Here is a 19,103-nt window from a genome sequence, read left to right on the forward strand (position 1 = left end):
GTCTGGGCCTTCATTCCTGTTTTATTTTTTATGTTTTGTAATCTTTTGTTGAAATCTGAACATTTTACATTTCAATATGATATTCTACAGTGTTATTGCTGGAATTTAGACTCTGAGGCATCTGTTCCTTAAGATTGTTATCCAGATAGTTTTAAAAATTATTATTTAAGACTCTTATTAACTAATGCTTGCAGTTGGATTTTTTTGAAAAATCAAATTGTAATGTTTTATTACAAATTAAAGATGAGATCTTAAAAATCTCAACACTTGACCAGATATGAAACAATTAAAAATTGTTTAAATTTTTAAACAATTTAAAGGTGTACTGAGAAAAACGGCTTTAAAAAAAATCTGTGTTATTACCAAAAAGAGATGTCTGTAGGTAAAAATAATAAAAATCATATGCTGCATAGATAATGCAGAGATTTTTAATTATCTGGTCAGTGGACAAACAACAAGCACTTAAGGTCTTCAGCTTCATTCTTTTGTTCATTTCTTACTGCTGGAATTTCATATTCATTTCTTCTTCTTGTTGCATGACTAAACTGAATGATGGTAGAGATGGTAAGCTGGCATTTACTCAGCTCAGGCCTGCTTAGGGGAGTGGGTGAATTCTTAGCTGGTGGATTGGCTACTTTTGTCTGTCATCTTGCAGTTTAAGATTTTCTGGTCTCTGCATGGTTAATTGAAGTTATGGTGGTACCAGCGTTGAGGTGGCTGCTGACCCCGGGGCTCATCTCCTTGATTTTTCCTTATCTTCGTTGCCATCCTCACTAGGCTGTCTTTGGTGAGAAGGGCCCTTGTAGAATTGTGGTCTATAGCCCCAGTACATACTCTATCTGATTGGTCTGCCTTGTTCTCTTTCATCCTGGTTGCCAGCACTCTACAGCACTTCCCCTTGCCCAGGAGTGTTGGAATATTGTGTTTGATGCTCATAAGGTCTCTGCATGTAGTAAAGTGGGAATCTCTTGCAGTAGGGTAAGCATTGTTGGGCCTGGCCTTCAGGAGCACTCTCTGATCCCTCATTCTTTTTCCCACGCTCACTATTCTGGTCATTTTGCTGGTAATTGTGTGGAGGACCCCTCCAACATGGATCATGTCTATCATGGTTACGGTCTGCTGCATATTTACCACTTTGCACTTGAACTCCACCAGATCCTGTGATGTTTGTTGCCTTTGCCCCCTTTTCTCCTTCAGCAACACAAGACTCTACAATCTTTTCATCTCCAAACTGCAAAGGTGCTTCATGGGGTTACGCTTCTTTATGGCAGTCTGGTGTACAAACACATCTAACTTGGTGTCATTCCTGTTGATGAAACCATGTCTGTTTCTTATATTGAGCATTTTACTGTTCCTAAAACCTTCACTGCGATGAACTTTGTGTGTGTGTGTGCAATGACCTTCTTGTCCTCGCCAGCAGGCACCACCAATGTGAGGCCTGGGAAGCCACTCCCTGTGGCACTGCCCCTGTGCTGGGTTTGGTGTTGGCAGTGCTGAGGGAAGGGGCAGCAGGGGAGATGGCGGGTGGCTTCTGGGTCTCAGCCTTGCTGCTCATGGTTGCAGTGATGGTGATTGGGGGCCAACTGTGGCAGCTGTGGGCCCTCCCTGGGTGTGATGGTAACTAGGCCTGCAGGGGGGTGGGACTGCTCAGGGCTCTCTGGGGTCTGCTTTCCATTCCTGCTACCCATCAAAGTAGTCCAGCTAGGGTTTTCTTTTTTAAACATCTGCTGAGATATTGCTATTTACATCAGCTCAATAAGTGCTTGAAGGTTACTGTACCCAGCCTCTTCCTTCCACTGAAAGATCCTTTAGTTGGCTGAACTCTGGAATCTTAGGACTGTTCCTAAGCCCTCTGAGCTGGGTAGTTCTCTGGGTGCCTCAGGATGTCTTCCTGATGCATCTGGTTTGTTTTCTGTGCTTGGCTCTTGATAAACACAGGGATTTCTGGGAGCCTGCCAGGTGTGTCTTTTCCATACAGGTAGGAGTCATGTCGCTTTCACTCTGGGCTGTCCACATTTATCTGGAGATTACATAGCTCTTCTCTCCATCTGGTGACTATGCTGTCTTTGCTTTTCCTCTTCAGCTAGTGTTTTTTTTTTTTTCAGTCGTTTTTTTTTTTTAAATTTTATTTTATTTATTCATTTTAAAAAAAATATTACATTAAAAAAATATGAGGTCCCCATTCACCCCCACCGCCCCCACCCCACCACTCCCCCCACAGTAACACTCTCCCCCATCATCATGACACATCCATTGCATCTGGTGAGTACATCTCTGGGCATAAAAATATGGAACGCTTCACGAATTTGCATGTCATCCTTGCACAGGGGCCATGCTAATCTCTGTATCGTTCCAATTTTAGTATATGTGCTGCCGAAGCGAGCACCAGATAGTGTTTTGACAGAGCTTTTCTTGAATGCCAGGAGCTAGCTAACAACAACAACAACAAAAAATAGAAAAATAGAAAATACCTTTCCCAGTCTTTGCAGATTGATCTTTATGACTGCTTTCCTTCAGAACTCATCTATACAGTGAGTTTAGAGAAGGACTTGAGGCCAAGGTGGATGGGCCTCCCTGGTCCTTTATGCTCTTACTTCTTATCTTATGCATGTGCATGTGGCCCTAGGAATTCCCCCATATACATGGATATGAATTTCTCTTCTTCCCTAGGAAACAGTTTCCTCACAATCCAGGACACTGCACTGTATGTCCTGGCCCTAGGCAGCTTGACTTGATTCCTCTCCCACTGCATTCTGTAGGAGAGCGCAGTGAGCTGCCATCTGCATTCAGTGCAAGTTCTGGGACAGCAAATCCCTTAGGTTACCACCAGACGTATTGGGCTAGACATACATGTTCCAGTAGTGTGCAAGTGTTACTCTGCTCCCTCTCAACTGAGGACCAAGTCGGCTCTGCGTTGAACTGGTGAGAGGATGGTGGAGGCGCCAACTAGTGTACCGTGAGATCCTACTGCTTTTAAGTGCCTGTTGTTGATGCAGCACTTGCCCTGTTACTACAGTCCTTTCACTGTCTTCGGAAGCTTTTAGAAAGATGTTTGCCAGTTCTTACTGGGTTCAAGTTTCTGTGGGGGGATAGAGCCCTGAAGCATCTACTCCACCATCTTGATCATGCACTTAGTGGATTTTTAACAGTAAAATTAAGCCGAATGAATATTTTTAAGTTCCAACTCTTATCTTTTTCCGCACCCTAACCAGATATTGTCCTTTTCTCCTGAGTTTTGGGTTAACCCTTGGTCATCCAGGCTTTTAAAATTATGAACCCTGTGGCCAGAAAACTACATGTCCTGACCCATGAATTTTTATTGGCGAATTAGGAGTTTAAATGAGTCCTGTACTTGGGTGAGATGTAAACAGGAGTCAAGGACATTTTCTTGCTCTACTGATTTGTGAGTATGAGTTAATAGAATTTTTCTGGAGGGTAATTTGGCAACATCCATCAAAATTCTACATGGCCTCATCTTTGATCCAGCAAATATAATTTTAGGAATTTAGCTTAAAAAAATGTATGGAAAGATGTATATACATGAAGTTTACTGTGGCATCATTTACAATAGCACATTACTGGAAATAGATGTATATTGATAGGGAATTGACCAAATAAAATATGGTGTTAAGCTATTAAAAAGGAAAAGGTAGATGCTTATTTATTGACATTAAAAGCTATCCATTAATTGAAAAAAATCAGTTACAGGAAATTGTCTTAAAAATGTTTAAATTAAAAAAAAATTTTTTTAACGTTTAAGAAATTAACTTTATCGCGATCTACCATGAAAAAAAAAACATGGGAAGCGGATTTGGCCCAACGGATAGGGTGTCTGCCTACCACATGGGAGGTCCAAGGTTCAAACCCAGGGCCTTTTGATCCGTGTGATGAACTGGCCCATGCACAGTGCTGATGCACACAAGGAATGCCGTGCCATGCAGGGGTGTCCCCCGTGTAGGGGAGTCCCATGCACAAGGAGTGCACCCCATAAAGAGAGCTGCCCAGTGCGAAAAAAGTGCAGCCTGCCAGGAACGGCACCGCACACACTGAGAGCTATCACAGCAAGATGACGCAACAAAACAAGACACAGATTCCAGGTGCCGCTGACACAAGCGGACCCAGAAGAACACACAGTGAATGGACACAGAGAGCAGGCAACTGGGGGGGTGGTGCACAGGGAAGGGGAGAGAAATAAATAAAAAATAAATCTTAAAAAAAAGGAAAAACATGAACAATGTGCATAGAGAAGCTTTTTTATTATTCCCTTGCTTCATGGCCAGCTTCCTGATATATCACTGTTTCTCAACTCTGCCTGTACACATTAGAAATACCTGGGAAAGTTTTTCTTTTCATTAAAATTTTTAATTGAAATATATCATTCATACATGAACATCCATAAATAATAAGTATATAGTAAAAGTTGTGAACTTACAAAACAAACCTGCATGTCATCATCATATAATTCTCCCATATGGCACCCACCACCAACACCTTGCATTGTTGTGAAATATTTCTTAGAAACTATGAAAGAACATCGTCAAAATATTACTACTAACTATAGCCAATACCTTACATTTGGTGTATTTCCCCCTCAACCCACCTGATTTATTAAGACCCCAAATTTAGTATTATATATTTGTTATAGTTCATGAAAGAATGTTCTCATATTTGTTCTGTTAACCACAGTTCATCTTCCACCACTGGATTCCCTGTGTTAATACAGCCTGGGAAGGTTTTTAAAATACAGAGATCTGAGCCCCACCCCAGAACAACTGAATCTGAATCTCTGTAGGTAGGTTGGGCAGCGGTAGCTGTTAAAAGTGCCACAGGTAGGGAAGTGGTTGTGGCTCCATCAGTTGGGCTCCCGTCTACCATATGGAAGGCCCTGGGTTCGCATCCTGAGGCCTCCTTGTGAAGGCAGGCTCGCTGGCAGGCTGCAGAGCGCTGCCCCAGCCTCGTTCTGCAGTGTGCTGTCTGGCCTGCAAGCGCAACAGAGAGCTGACTCAGCAAGGTCATGCAACAAAAAAAAGGGAGATGAAAAACAGAAGAGAGCGCAGCAAATGGACACAGCAGACAGCAAGCAAGCTGTAAGGGGGAGAGGTGAAATTAAATAAATAGAAGAACGCACAGCGAATGGACACAGCAGGCAGCATGCAAAAGCCAAGGCGGGGAGGGGGGGTGTTAAAAAAAAAAAGCGCCACCAGTAATTCTAATTGTAGTTTGGGTTGCAAACCACTGATTGTAATTTCAAGGGCATTAAATGTGAACCAGTCAAGCTGACAGAACTATATGTCTAATTATATTCAGCTACAAAAATGGTTTCTAACTGATTATGTTAGGGAAGGTGTTGATCATGAGTAGCTAATTAGGGGAAGAAATTGTAGAGCATCATTGGAAATATTTTTTGAGTGTGGGGAGATAGTATAATAGAGCAGAAAGAGCCTTTGCTTTAAAGTCCGACTTGGGCTGGACTACAGATTGGACAACTTATAATTGACTAAAACCTCATTTTCCTCCTTTGTAGAATGGGAATGATAAACCTGTCTTGCAGGGTTGTTGTGAGGATTACATTAAATGTCTGCCAAATGCCTGGTACTTGGTAGCTAAGTAGCAACTCTTATTAGTAATAGTAAAGACATGACTTGAAGAACTTGTTCTAAAGACTGGTGATTAAGGCATGATCTTAAAATGACCTGCTCAGTCCCACAACTCTACTCAAGCCTCTCTGGAGGAGGATTCTAGGGTCCAGATCTGAGGCTGGAGCCAGAAGAAAACTTGCCGAGGGCACGTGGAGGCAGCAGAGAGAGGAGGAGCTGGAGCTTGTCGGCCCTCCTGGACTGAACAAGTGTGAATGAGAACCTTCTACGAGCTTCCATTCTCAAGGGAAGAGGCCCCATGTAGGGGAGCAGTACAAAAGTATACGCTCCATCCTTGCAGAAGAGAGGGCAAAGCATGTAGGGGAAAAGGAAAGAAAGATGAGGCCCCTTTTTCTCCTTCCTTCCTTTTTACGTCCATACTCTAGAGCTAATGTTTACAGCCACAAAGTGGTTTTCTACTTGCCTAGCTGACCTTGATGACATTGATGACAATAATCTTAGAATCTACTTCTGTGTAATATAGGGATTAAAATGTTGATATCACAGACTTGTGACATGTATATTAGATGATTTATGCAAAGCACCTGGCACATTGTTAGTATAGATAAATTGTAGTTGTTATAATATGATAAAGAGACAGTTTGTAGCTGGTGGGGTTAAGAATTTGAACCAGACTACTTGAGTTCAGATCCTGGCTCTGCCACTTTGTATCTGTATGATTCTAGGCAAATTAGTTAACCTCTCTGTGCCTCAGTTTCCTTATCTGTGAAATGGATTGTTGTGAGGACTAAGTGAAATAACCCAGGTGAAGTCAATAGATAATAAATTCTGACTCTTATTCATATAAGTTCTGTACCTCCTATTTAGTAATTCGATTTGTCCTGTCGTCCTCCTCACCATATTATACTTTCCCCCAATAATATTTATCACTTCCTAAGATAATATATGATGCAATTAGCACCCCCTCCCTTTTACCATACTCTATTCTCTAACATTACTTAACTGCTATGTTATTTTTATTTAGTATTTTTATTGCTTATTGTGTTCCTCCCTCCACAAGAAGGTATTCTTCAGTAAGGCAGGAATTTTGTCCTTTTTGTTTAGAGTTATCCCTTGCCCCTACAACAGTGCCTGGCACATAGTAACTGCTCAATAAATATTAGCTGTTATTATTAAAAGGTCTACTCTGACTACCCTAGTTAATACAGAACTCCTTCTCTGCCTCCTCCAAACTCCTGGTTCCCTTTAACCAACTTTCCTTTTCCTGTTTTACAAGGGCACTAATTACCTTTAACACACTATATAATTTACTTATTTAGCATTTTTATTTTACTTCTAGTCTCCTTACGTTCACATCTAGATTGTATATCCTATGAAAACAAGAACTTTTGCAGGCTTTCTTCATTTATGTATCCTCACCCCTACAACAATGTCTGGCATATAGTAGGTACTCAATAAAATATTTTTGAAGGAATTTTATGTGGTGTAGTTCCAAAAGCACTGAAAGTCAAGTCAGATGGTCTCCTGTGATTGCCACTGAATTCCCGTGTGGTCTTAAACGAGTCCTTTCAAGCTTCTGGCCTCGGTCTCTTCCCCGTGCTCTGACGCTCCTTGGTTCTCCCGGTCGCTCAGGTCTGGCCGGCTGGGCTGCTGGCTGCCCGGCGGCCGCCGGGGGGCGGTCACGCCCAGCTGCCAGCCCCGCCCAGCTGCCAGCCCCGCCCACTTCCCGTGGGAGCTGGCGGGCAGGGAGCACCGCCCACCTCTGGGAGAGAAGCCGCGTCTGGCGGCGTCTGATTCAGTTGCCCTGCCGCCTGCCTGCCGGCGCATTGCAGCCCCACCATGTCCTGCTACATCTACCAGCTGCCCTCCTGGGTGCTGGACGACCTGTGCCGCAACATGGACACCCTCAGCGAGTGGGACTGGATGCAGTTCGGTGAGTGGGGTCCGGGTGGTGACCGGGTGGCCGGTGGCCCTAACGAGCTCTCCCTGAGCGGGCGTCCAAGCCCCACCGCGACAGTGTTTATGAGGGTCCTAATCCGAAGGTTTCTATGTGTGACTTCTGGACCGGGCCCTCGCTGTGTGACTTCGGGCAGGCCACGACCCCTTCTTTGAACCTGTTTGATCATCTGGAAGGTGTTATGTGATCTTTGTGGTGCCACCTGGCGCTAACATTTCTGCTGGGAGCTACTCCCAGCTGCCTGTTTCCAAGTATTGACCGCCTCTCCTTTGCTTTACTTTATACAGTAAAACATATTCCCCAAAGAATAACTGATAACATCGTTAATGACAATTATTGCACGGCAGCCCCTGTTCTAAGCTCTTTACCTGTATCATTCATTAAATCCTCACAGCAGCCTAGGAAGTGCATCCTCCTCCTACCTCATATTACATACTAGGAAACAGGGATTGAGAGAGGTAAAATAACTTGCTCAGGGCATGGCTGCTACATGGCAGGGTAGAATTTGAACCCAGGAGATCCACTTCCACCACCACTTACCACATTGTAACTACTTAACTACTTGAATTTTTTTTTTTGGTTTATGATGATTGGCTTAGAGATGGTTGATGATGGGAGTGGAGGGTCATGGTATTTAGGTGGAGACTGCGTGTGTGGTCTTCAGGTCCCTAAGCAGGGGTCTGCATTCCACGGCCCACCACCTACCAGCTGGTGACTGTTGACAAATTTCTTACTCTGTAAACTGGAGATGGTAATTATATTTTCTTCATACTCTGTAAACTGGAGATGATAATTATATTTTCTTCATAAAGTTGTTGTGAGGAAAGAAAATATTGTATGAAAAGGCCTGACACACAAATGTTAGAAATTCTTATAATAAGGAAGTATAGCAATGATCATTCTTAATTTTATGTTTTAAGTCAGTCTTAAATTGTGCTATTTTATTTTTAAAAGGATATATATATATATTTTTTAAGGAGGTTACTTGGGATTGAACCTGGTACCTCGTACATGTGAAGCAGGTGCTCAAACCACTGAGCTACACCTGCTTCCCAGTAATATATATTTTTATTTAAAATGTTAAATCATGAAATACACCATTCAGTGTATTTTCAGTTATACACTCAGTGTATAACATAGGTGTACATTTGAAAGAATAATTTTAAAAATGAACATATATGTCTTCTCCATCCACTTTGAACAAATACTATGTTTTAACCTAGTGTTCTCACCAGGGGAAGATTTTCCCTCCTAAGGGACATTTGTCAATGTCTAGGAATTGGAGGTACAGTGGTAGAGGCCAGGAATGCTGCTAAGCACCCTGCAATGCACAGGACAGTCCCCACAATGAAGTTATTGGGCCCCAAATGCCAGCAGTGCCAAGCTTGAGAAACCCTGTTTTAACCCACTGACAAAATACATGCTGATTGCGCAATACTGGGGGTGGGGAGTGGGGGGATTAGCTCAAATTCTGCCACCCAGGGAAACCTTCTTAATATTTGGGTGCCAATAATAATGAAATAGCAGCTAACATTCATTGCCTTCTTATTATGTGCCAAGCAGAGTTCTAGATATTTTATGCCTTCTAGTTTTTTTTCCTTAGTATATTTATTTGTGACTATTTATATGTCACATATTTTAAAGAATACATCATTTTGTACATTCTATCCAATCACCTTCATCTATTGGTTAAATGATGTAAATTCTACAACTGGGATAAAGAGGAGAGTGAGTCTCTTTTCTCTCCTTGGTCCTGCCTTCCCAGCTTTCCTACCTGGAGGCTGTCATTGCTAACATGTCTCCTTCCTTGAGTCAGGGTATAGTGAGAACAGATTACAACTTGTTTTCCAAGTCTGCTCTGTGTTCCATCGTTTGGATGTCTGTGACTTAACTACGCTAAACATTTCCTGGGCAGTGGAAAACAAGCTCTGTGGATGGGACTTCCTCTAGTTTTCCCATTTTGGTGCAGCCTTCAATTGTTAATGCCAGAACAAATTCTGTTCTCAGGAAATTAAATTGGAAGGCACACTATGAATTTTTTAAAAGAAGCTTTACTAAGATATAATCTACGTACCATGCCATTTACCCCTTTAAAGTGTACAATTCATTGGCTTTTAGTATACTCACAGATTGATTTTAGAACATTTTCATTACTCCAAGAGGAAACCCTATACCCCTTAGCCATCACCCTTAATCCCCTCATTTCCCCTAGCCCTAGGCAACCACTAATGTTCTTTCTGTCTGTATGGATTTGTCTGTTTTGGACATTTCATATAAATAGAATCATACAGTATGTGGCCTTTTGTGACTGGCATCTTTCAACTGGCCTAATGTTTCCTGGGTTATCTGTATTGTAGCATGTATCACTTTTTATTGCCAAATGCTATTCAAGTGTATGGATATACCACTATTTATTCATTCTTCAATGAAGGATTTTTGGGTTGGTTCTAGTTTTTTGCCCATTATGAATAATGCTGCTGTGAACATCCATCTACAAGTTTTTGCAAGAGCACAGATCTTCATTTCTCTTTGGAGTATACCTAGAAGTGGAATTACCAAGTCATAGGGTAATTCTATGTTTGACTTTTAGAGGATATGCCAAAGTTTTCCATTCCCACCAGCAGTGGTGAGGGTTCAGGTTTCTCCACAACCTCACCAGCACTTACGTCTTTTTAATTCTGGTCATCCTAATGGGTGTGAAGTGGGATCTCACTGTGCTTTTGATTTGTATTTCCCTAATGGCTTAGGATGTGGAGCGTCTTTTCATGTGCTCTTGGTCATTTGAATGTTAGCTGCTATTTTATTATTATTGGCACCCAAATATTAAGAAAGTTTTCCATGGGTGGCAGAATTTGAGCTAATCTTTTTTTCCCCCTCCTACAGTATTTCGCAATCAGCATGTATTTTGTTAGTGGGTTAAAACAGAGTTTCTCAAGCTTGGCATTGCTGGCATTTGGGGCCCAATAATTTTGTCTACCACCTAGTCCCTCAGTCTCAGCTCAGATGTCAACTCTTTCAAGAGATCTTCCCTACTTCTCTGTCACACTCTAGTCCATCAGTGTATTTTATTTCCTTCATTCCACTTAACACTCTTTGGTGTTTCCTTATTTGTGATTTGTTTATGTCTGTCTCTCCCTGTAGAATTCAAGTGCCATGAGGGCAGAGTCCTTATCTATCTAGTTAACTCCTGTATTCCCAGAGCCTAAGACAGTGTTTGGCAAGAGGGCAGGTGCTCTGTGACCTGGTGATCACTGGACTGGGAGCCAGCTGTGCCACCTTGCCAGCTGCTGCTTGCCAAGTCACAGTGTGCCCTGTTTTCCTCTTCAGCAGAACAAGAAACTGCAATTGTCCTTCCAGTACTACAGTCTTGGTTTTCGCGAGTCATTTTAGGAAAAGATGGTTCCTCAGAGCTGATTTTTGTAGTTAGGGCTGGGGTGTGTGTGTTGGAGGACTTTAAAGTGATTCGGAAAATTACATAGCTACAAATATGCATGCTTTTTGGGATTGGACAACTGACAGATAATACAGCTGCCTCCTTTCATTTCCCTGTGCTTGCAGCTACATCTATTTTTTTTTTTTTTTTATTGTACTAAACTATACACAACTTAAAATTTGCGATTTTAACCATTTTTAGGTGTGCAATTCAGTGGCATTAATTACATTCACAATGTTGTGTGATCATCACCACTATCTCCAGAATTTTCCATCACCCCATGCATACTCTGTACCCATTAAGCAATAACTTCCCATTTCATCCTCTGCCCTGTCATAACCTCTAATCTACTTTCTGTTTCTATGAATTTGCTTATTCTAGGTATTTCATATAAGTGGAATCTGTCCTTTTGTGGCTAGCTTATTACGCTTAGTGTAATGTTTTCAAGGTTCAACAGTATTGTGGCATATATCAGAACTTCGTTTTTTAAAGATTAATTAATTTATTTTTATACCCCCCCCCCCCATTGTTTGTGCTTGCGGCCTGCTCCCTGTGTCCGTTTTTTGTGTGCTCGTCTTCTCTTTTTAGGAGGCACTGGTAACTGAACCTGGGACCTCCCATGTGGGAGGTAGGCACTCAATTGCTTGAGCTACTTTCGCTCCATGCTTGTTATGTCTCTCATTATGTTTCTTTGTTGTGTCTCTTCATTGCATCATCTCGTTACATCATCTTGTTGTGTCAATTCACTGGGCCAGCCCATTGCATCATCTCGCTGTCTTGCTTGTCTTCTTTAGGAGGCACCAGAAACTGAACCTGGGACCTCCCATGTGGTAGGTGAGTGCCCAACTGCTTGAGCCACATCCGCTTCCCAGAACTTCCTTTTTACTGAAAATGTTCCATTGTACCTATATGCCACAATTTGTTTATCCACTCATCTGCCAAGGGACACTTGGGTTGCTTCTACCTTTGGCTATTGTGAATAATGCTGCTATAATCATTGGTTTACAAGTATCTGTTTGAATCTCAGTTTTCAGTTCTTTTGGGTATATACCTAGGAGTGGAATTACTACATCATATGGTCATTCTTTGTTTAACTTTTTGATGAACTAGCTGCCTCCATTTTTGCCTTTTGGAGTGTACAGTTTTGGAGTCTTTTTAAGCCCATGTAGTACAGGTTTCTTGCAACCTCACCTGCTAGGTGTGTGCAGAAGAGCCTGGGGACAGGGGCTCTTCTGTTGGGCAGCTCCTCCTCTTGCTGACTGATGCACATGCCAGCCTTTGTACACAGCCTGCTTTGCCCCCTGCCCAGCTATGTGACTTTGGGCAAGTGCTGCATCTCTCGAGTCATTAGTTTTCTCAGCTGTAAAACAGGGAGGGTAATACCACCTTCACAGAGTTGCTGGGAGGCTTGGGGAATATAATGCTTGTGAAGGTCCTTAGCACTCTCCACTTCTTCCAGCAGGGGAGGAGTGAAGTTATTTTGCAGAAGGGGAATTTGACCTGAAGGTGAGTCATGCCAGGAGCCTGTGCCATCTCTATTCTACAGGACTGATTTAATTTGCCACAGGCTGCTGATACAAAGTACCAGAAATGGATTAGCTTTTATAATTGGAAATTTATTAGGGTCAAAGCTTATGGTTCTGAGGCCGTGAAATGTCCAAATCAAGGTACCATCAGATGCTTTCTCACCAAAGTCAGCTACTGTTGATCCTGGCGTCTTGCCAGGTAGTGAAGCAAGATGGTGGACAATCTCTGCTGAGGTACCTGACTTCCCCTCCTGGCTCACCATCTCTTCAGCCTTGAGCTGCAATTTGGGCCAAGACTCTCGCGGGCTTCATGCTTTACCTTCGACTGCTAGTGAACCACAAATCCTCTCTCTCACATGGCTGGGTCAAAATGGCACAGCTTCCTTTTCTGTGTGTCTCTTCCCCTGTGTCTCCCTTCGTATAAGTCATAGCCAGAGAGCAGAGATGGAGCCTGTATTCTGCCTCACTGAGTTGGTCCAATCAAAAGCAATCTAATCAAGTGATCTAATCAAGGTCTCATTGCCAGATCTAACACAATCAAAGGGTCTCACACCGACAGGAATAGATTAGTTCAAAAACATAATTTCTTTTTGGGGTTCACCAAATTCAAACTGTCACAAGGGCTTTGAAGATGGGGAAGATTTTCTACCCAGTCAGGTGAACTCCTTCAGGATTCAGGAATGCAGACTTACAGGAACTAACTGTGTTATCTATGGGGAGATAAAACATGTGTTCATAGAGCATATGTGGTTTAGCAATCACAGCTGACACTTACATAGCGTTTACCTATTCCAAGTACTGCTATACATATTAACTAATTTAATCCTCACAACCATCTCTGAGGGAAGCGCTGTTGTGATTTTCATTTTACAGAGGAGGAAACCAAGGCACAGGGAGAGGTAAGGCCTTCCCCAGACTCACAGCAAGAAAGTGAAAGAGACAGAATTTCGTCCCAGGCCTCTGAATCTGAACTCTGGGCTCTGGACCACCACTCTTCTGCACTAGAAACAGAGGCATGTGGTGGTTTTTTTTTTTGCCTATAGAAAAGTATCTGGAAGATTAGACATAATTGTGACCAGTGGCTTCCTCTGGGTCTTCCCAGTGAAATGATCAAGGGTGACTTTGATTTTCTTCTTTTTTCCAAATGTTCTGCAATGACTAGCTCTTATATATATTGGGGGGGAAAAAAACAACCATGGACTTTGCAGGGCCCCCACACAGCATCTGAGACATCTTGTCCCAGGCTGGACATGGGCCTTCTCCTTCTAAGAAATGCCTGCAGGGCTTCACGAGCATATGCTCCACCTGAGACTTGCAGGACCATTAGGCCCCAGACTGTGGGATTCTCAGGAGTCTGAATCATGGGCCCACTGTGGAGTGACATCTGTTCCTTGGCGCGGTGAGCCATGTCCTCTCATTGCATTCTCCAAGGACCAAGGGTAATGTCTGCCCTGGGCTCGTAGCCCTGACAGAGTTCCTATGCCAGTGAGAGTGATTTACTTAGCTAACAGGCCTCAATCCCTCCGAGATCTCTGTCTTGCCGTGAGCCTGTTTTGATGGTCTCCTTAAATGCAGACAGGGCACTACCTTAGACATGTGTCACTTTCGCAGAGCTAAAATGTCCAAACTGGGAGGCACCTCGATCCAGGTCCTATTTCTCTCACGTTACCTGTGAGGAAAGTGCAAGCCCGAGAGGGTGAGCTCCATGGCTGAATTCCTGCCACTTCTGGCCATGGGGCAGCCCTGGGCTTGTTTTTCCCATTACTTCATGCTGCCTCGGAAGGGTAGGATGTGCGGACTAACAATTTCAGGAGCCGGGAAGTGCTAGGCAGGGAGGCGTTCCTTCCTCTTCCCCTAGCTCTTTTCTCTCTCAGATGAAAGCAGCCCCTGTCCTGCTGACTCTGTCCTGCTGATGTCACTTCCCACGGACCAGGAATCTGGCTGGGGTTTCCAGTGACTAAACTTGCAATTTAGGAAATTTCCATTCCTCAAGTCACATCTCCTGAAGGCTTTTTTGGCAGGAGGAAGCTGTCACACTCCTTCCCCATTCCATCCAGAGGGGAAGGGATTGTGCAACATGGTTTTGTCTCTCCCTGGCTCTGAAATTGTCCATGGTCTCTGTTGCTCTTAGGATCAAGTCCAAAATCCACAAACCCAGCATTCAACAGCCAGAGTTAGGTGGTGATGGATTTTGTCTCTTGTCTCCCCTCCCCACATCCCCCACCCAGTGCACCTATTCTCATCTTTCCCGAAAGAAAAAGTCTGCGGCATTTTGGTTTACTCATCACAGTATCACCTGAGCTTGCCTGGCACACAATAGGTGCTCAAAAAATAATGAATGAATGTTCATGTAGAATCCCACTCCATGATTTCTGAAAACTGGGACTGAAGCTTGATTGTCTTGTTTCTAGTTATTTTTTTTAAAATGCCTCCCTCTCTTCAATAAACTCAGTGGAATACTATATATATGTGGACATTAAAAATGCTGTTTATGACAAGCTTGTGACAACTTGGAAAAAGCTTATTAAATAATGTTAATAAAAGCAGTATGCAAAATCTTAGTCTGGCAATAACTACATCCCAAACCACACCAATGTAGAGGGGAACTTTTTGGAAAGGAAAAGTAGCCTAGTGACCTTGTGAGAATGGTAGGATGCTAGTAACGTATTTGTTTTATTTTTTTCCTGCATGTTTCAAACTTTAGAGAACAACCATTAATTTTTTAAAAAATTTATTTTATCCTCCTCCCATCTGTTCCCTCCATTGTCTGCTTTGTGTCCATTCACTGTGTGTTTTTCTGTGTCTGCTTGTATTCTCATTAGGTGGCTCTGAGAACTGATCCTGGGATCTTCCAGAGTGGGAGAGAGGTGATTACTCTCTTGCACCACCTCAGCTCCCCTGCTCTGCTATGTCTTCTTATTTTTTCTCCTCTGTATCTCTTGTTGTGTCATCTTGCTGCGCCAGCTCTCCCCGTCAGCTGGCACTGCCGCGTGGGGCAGCTTTCCCGTGCTGGACAGCATTCCTATGCAGGCAGCTCTCCTGCACGGGGCTGCATTCCCTCATGGGCTGGCACTCCGTGTGGGCCAACTCGCCCTCACCGGGAGGCCCTGGGCATCGAACCCTGGACTTCCTATGTGGTAGACGGGAGCCGATTTGGTTGAGCCACATCCATTTCCCAAAAACCATTAATTTTATAATAAAAAATGAAAAGAAAGGATACATTATTTTTATTGTTGCCAACAGTAGTCCCCTAATTTTGTGCAGTACTTTAGAATTGACAAAGCACTTTCATTTTTTATTTTTTTATTTACCCCCCTTGTGGCTTTTTGCTTGCCCAGTGACTAAACTTGCAACTTAGGAAATTGTCTGCTTTCTGTGTCCATTCACTGTATGTTCTGTGTCTGTATTTTTATTTATTTAATCCCCCCTCCCCCTTGTGGCTTGCTTGCTGTCTGCTCTGTGTCCATCCGCTGCATATTCTGCGGTTTTTTTTGCTTGTCTCTCTTTTTTGTTGGGTCACCTTGCTGAGTCAGCACTCCACGGCACTTGTGGGCCGGTGGCTCTCCACAGAGTGCAGGCGAGCCTGCCTTCACAAGGAGGCCCCTGCCCGCGAACCCAGGGCCTCCCATATGGTAGACGGGAGCCCAACTGATCGAGCCACAGCCACTTCCTGACAAAGCACTTTTATATCCACAGACCCTTTTGATAACAGTTCCTTTTTTTTTTTAAACTTTATTTTTACAGAAGTTTTTGATTTATATTTACAGAAAAATTTATACCAAAATAGGGAATCCCCGATACACATAGTTACCTCTATTATTGACATCTTAGTGTGTTACATTTGTTACAGTTGATGAACCAATATTGAAGCATTGCTACTAACCAAAGGCTATAGTTTACATTATGGTTCACGCTTTGTGCTCTCTAGTTCCACAGCCCTTAATGTCATGCGTCCGTCATTGCAGTTATTATACAGAAGAATCTCGCTGCCGCAAATATGCCCTGTTCCACCCATTCATTCCCCTCTCCCTTCTGAACCTGGCTACCACTACTTTTATATTAATGTTACAAGTTCTTCTGCCAACACAAGTTAACATCCACTATGACAACTAATCTACTTTGGTCTGTGACACCCCTTCCCCCCACACACACACAATCATATGAGTGTTCATTCCCTCATCCCTAGGGACCTGGGATGAGATCTGCTTCAACAGCCCCAGGCTGACAGGGGACCCATATACCAGAGAGCGGATGGAGGGAATTATCCTGTCCACAGCTGCAAATACTCCCTGTTTTCGAGATGGAATGTTTTGTTGGTTGAGCAGGGCAAGCTCAAAGAACTAGAGAGTAGGAGTTATCTGTTACTCTGCTGGAATTCAGGGCTCAGCCAGTATTTCAGCAGTCCAAAGATTTAAGTCTCTGTGAGATATACTTAACAGGTAAATTGAGAATTATAGGTTCAAATAAAAGGAGTAGAAGAGTCATGATTAGGGAAATGATAAATGAGTATATCTATGTTCTATTGGGGAAATAGATTTTCCTATATTCCCAGAGAGGGCACACCAAAGGGGAGTTGGTTTCATGGTGTGTGCCTTGCCTCTGTTGCCAGATGTCCCTAGGATGCTCAGGAGCACTCTTGTTTGAGGCTTTATGTAGCAGTTCTTGAGGGTGGTTGGGCCTGGGTTCATTCATTTATGCATGATGTATTTAATGCATTCCCCCCACCACTGCTGGGACCAGGGCGAGGCGAGTGAGGCAGCAAAGGGAGCAAAATTGAAGGAGGTGCTTACTCAGGGGCCGACTGCAGGATTGGCCCTGCGAGTGAAGGCTGCCTTAATTTTGTACCCTGGATGCCTTACTCGCCTCACCCTGTTCCCAGCCCTTCACCCTACTCTGTGCCAGGCACTGTTTTGTATACTGGGGATATAACAGTGAACGAAACAGCTAAAAATCCCTGCCTAGTGGGATTTCTATTGTCGAAGGGGAGGCGGGCAAAGGTCTGTTATCCTCCTGTTCCAGTTGAGGAGACTGAGGCCTGTGCAGGTGAAGCGACTTGCTCGTAAGTGGCTGAAACCCGAGGCGCCTCTTGCTCTTGTCGAGTAGTACTCCTGTGTCTTGCAGAGTAGCTAAGTAGATATTTATGTTCAAATATTAGTGTGCTGGTCCTCGTGGGTATTCAACAGAACCAGCCTTATCCCTTGGACCACCTGTGGGCCCCAACTTGCGGTAGACTTTCAGGCACAGTGAGGGATTGGTGGCCCTTTCTGTGCAAGAATTGCCTTCTCAACTCTAAGCAGATCCCTCTTGCTCACCTTCCAGCCTCCTACGTGATCACCGACCTGACCCAGCTGCGGAGGATCAAGTCCCTGGAGCGGGTGCAGGGAGTGAGCATCACCCGGGAGCTGCTCTGGTGGTGGGGGATGCGGCAGGCCACAGTCCAGCAGCTCGTGGACCTCCTGTGCCGCCTGGAGCTGTACCGTGCTGCCCAGATCATCCTCAACTGTGAGTCACCACGTGGCCCCCGAGTGTGGCCTGGTCCTGAATATGAGCTCAATCGTGGCTCCTGGGCAGAGCTGTGACGTGGCTGCATTCTGCCCTTAAAAATAATCTTTATTATTATTATTTTTAAATTTTAATGGAAGAGTTTACCATCCAGCATAGAAACTGGTAACAGTGGTTACCTATGGGGAGAGAAATTGAAAGGCCAGGGAATAAGGTGTTAAGGGAGACTTTATTATACAACCTTTTGTACCTTTTAAATTTTTGGTGATATTCCAAAAATAAATTTAAATAATAGCTCTAATGTAAACATTTTAAAAAGTGTCAGTAGAAATGTTGCATATTTTCACCCTACTTCCTCGGTTTATGTCCCAAGAAGTATCCCCTGTTAACAATTTCTTGTCTCTTACTAGAACTTTTCTATGCATGGGTAAGTATATAAATGTATCTATGACCCCCACTTAAAAAATTTATTATAGTAACATATATATGTAACATAAAATTTCCTATTTTAACCATTGTTAAATGTACAATTCTGTGGCATTAATTATATTCACAATGTTCTGCTATCATCACTACCTTCCATTACTAGAACTTTTTCATCACCCCAAACCAGAAACTCTGTACCTGTTAAGCAATAACTCCCCATTCTCCAATCCCCAGCCCTGGTAACCTCTAGTCAACTTTTTCTCTCTTTGAATTTGTTCATTCTGGATATTTCTTATAAGTGGAATCATACAATATTTGTCCTTTTGTGTCTGGCAGTTTTCACTCAACATGGTATCTTCAAGGTTCATTCATGTTGTAGCATGGATCAAAATTTCATTCCCTTTTTAAGGCTGAGTAATATTCCATACTATATGTCCTTTTTAATACAAGTAGCACTCTTTTTTTCCCACATAGGTATCAATCTTGGAGATTATTTCATATTGGCACCTTCTTTTTAATAGCTGCATATATTTTCTTTGACAGGTATACCATGATTTATTAACTGGCCCTTTTGCAGGTTTTTCTGGCACTATGTATGGAGATAACTACCTTTTTTCTTTTTTGCACATACATGACAATTGCATGTATTTGACCACTTTCTA

The 19,103-nt window shown here is 43.1% G+C and overlaps 1 protein-coding gene, 1 non-coding gene and 1 pseudogene across 5 annotated transcripts in view; 1 reads left to right on the forward strand and 2 right to left on the reverse strand.

Moving 5' to 3' along the window:
• The window catches only part of IRAK2 (interleukin 1 receptor associated kinase 2), a 91,849-nt gene that overhangs the window by 14,908 nt on the left and 57,838 nt on the right, over nucleotides 1-19,103 (forward strand). For 3 of the 4 annotated variants that reach the window (XM_058288559.1, XM_058288560.2, XM_023587172.2), the window contains one exon: nucleotides 17,833-18,015. In XM_058288559.1, the coding sequence (XP_058144542.1) occupies nucleotides 17,833-18,015 (183 nt within the window). Of the gene's footprint in view, nucleotides 1-7,342; nucleotides 7,531-17,832; nucleotides 18,016-19,103 lie in introns of those variants that run through there. The other variant, XM_004452691.5, reaches the window with a different exon arrangement.
• On the reverse strand, nucleotides 441-1,555 carry LOC139437689 (Y-box-binding protein 1 pseudogene; annotated as a pseudogene).
• LOC111762801 (U6 spliceosomal RNA) lies at nucleotides 2,283-2,386 on the reverse strand. The gene has a single exon (XR_002795822.2). It is a non-coding gene; the product is annotated as a U6 spliceosomal RNA (small nuclear RNA).

The sequence above is a fragment of the Dasypus novemcinctus genome, chromosome 26, assembly GCF_030445035.2.
Source record: "Dasypus novemcinctus isolate mDasNov1 chromosome 26, mDasNov1.1.hap2, whole genome shotgun sequence".
NCBI lineage: Eukaryota > Metazoa > Chordata > Mammalia > Cingulata > Dasypodidae > Dasypus > Dasypus novemcinctus.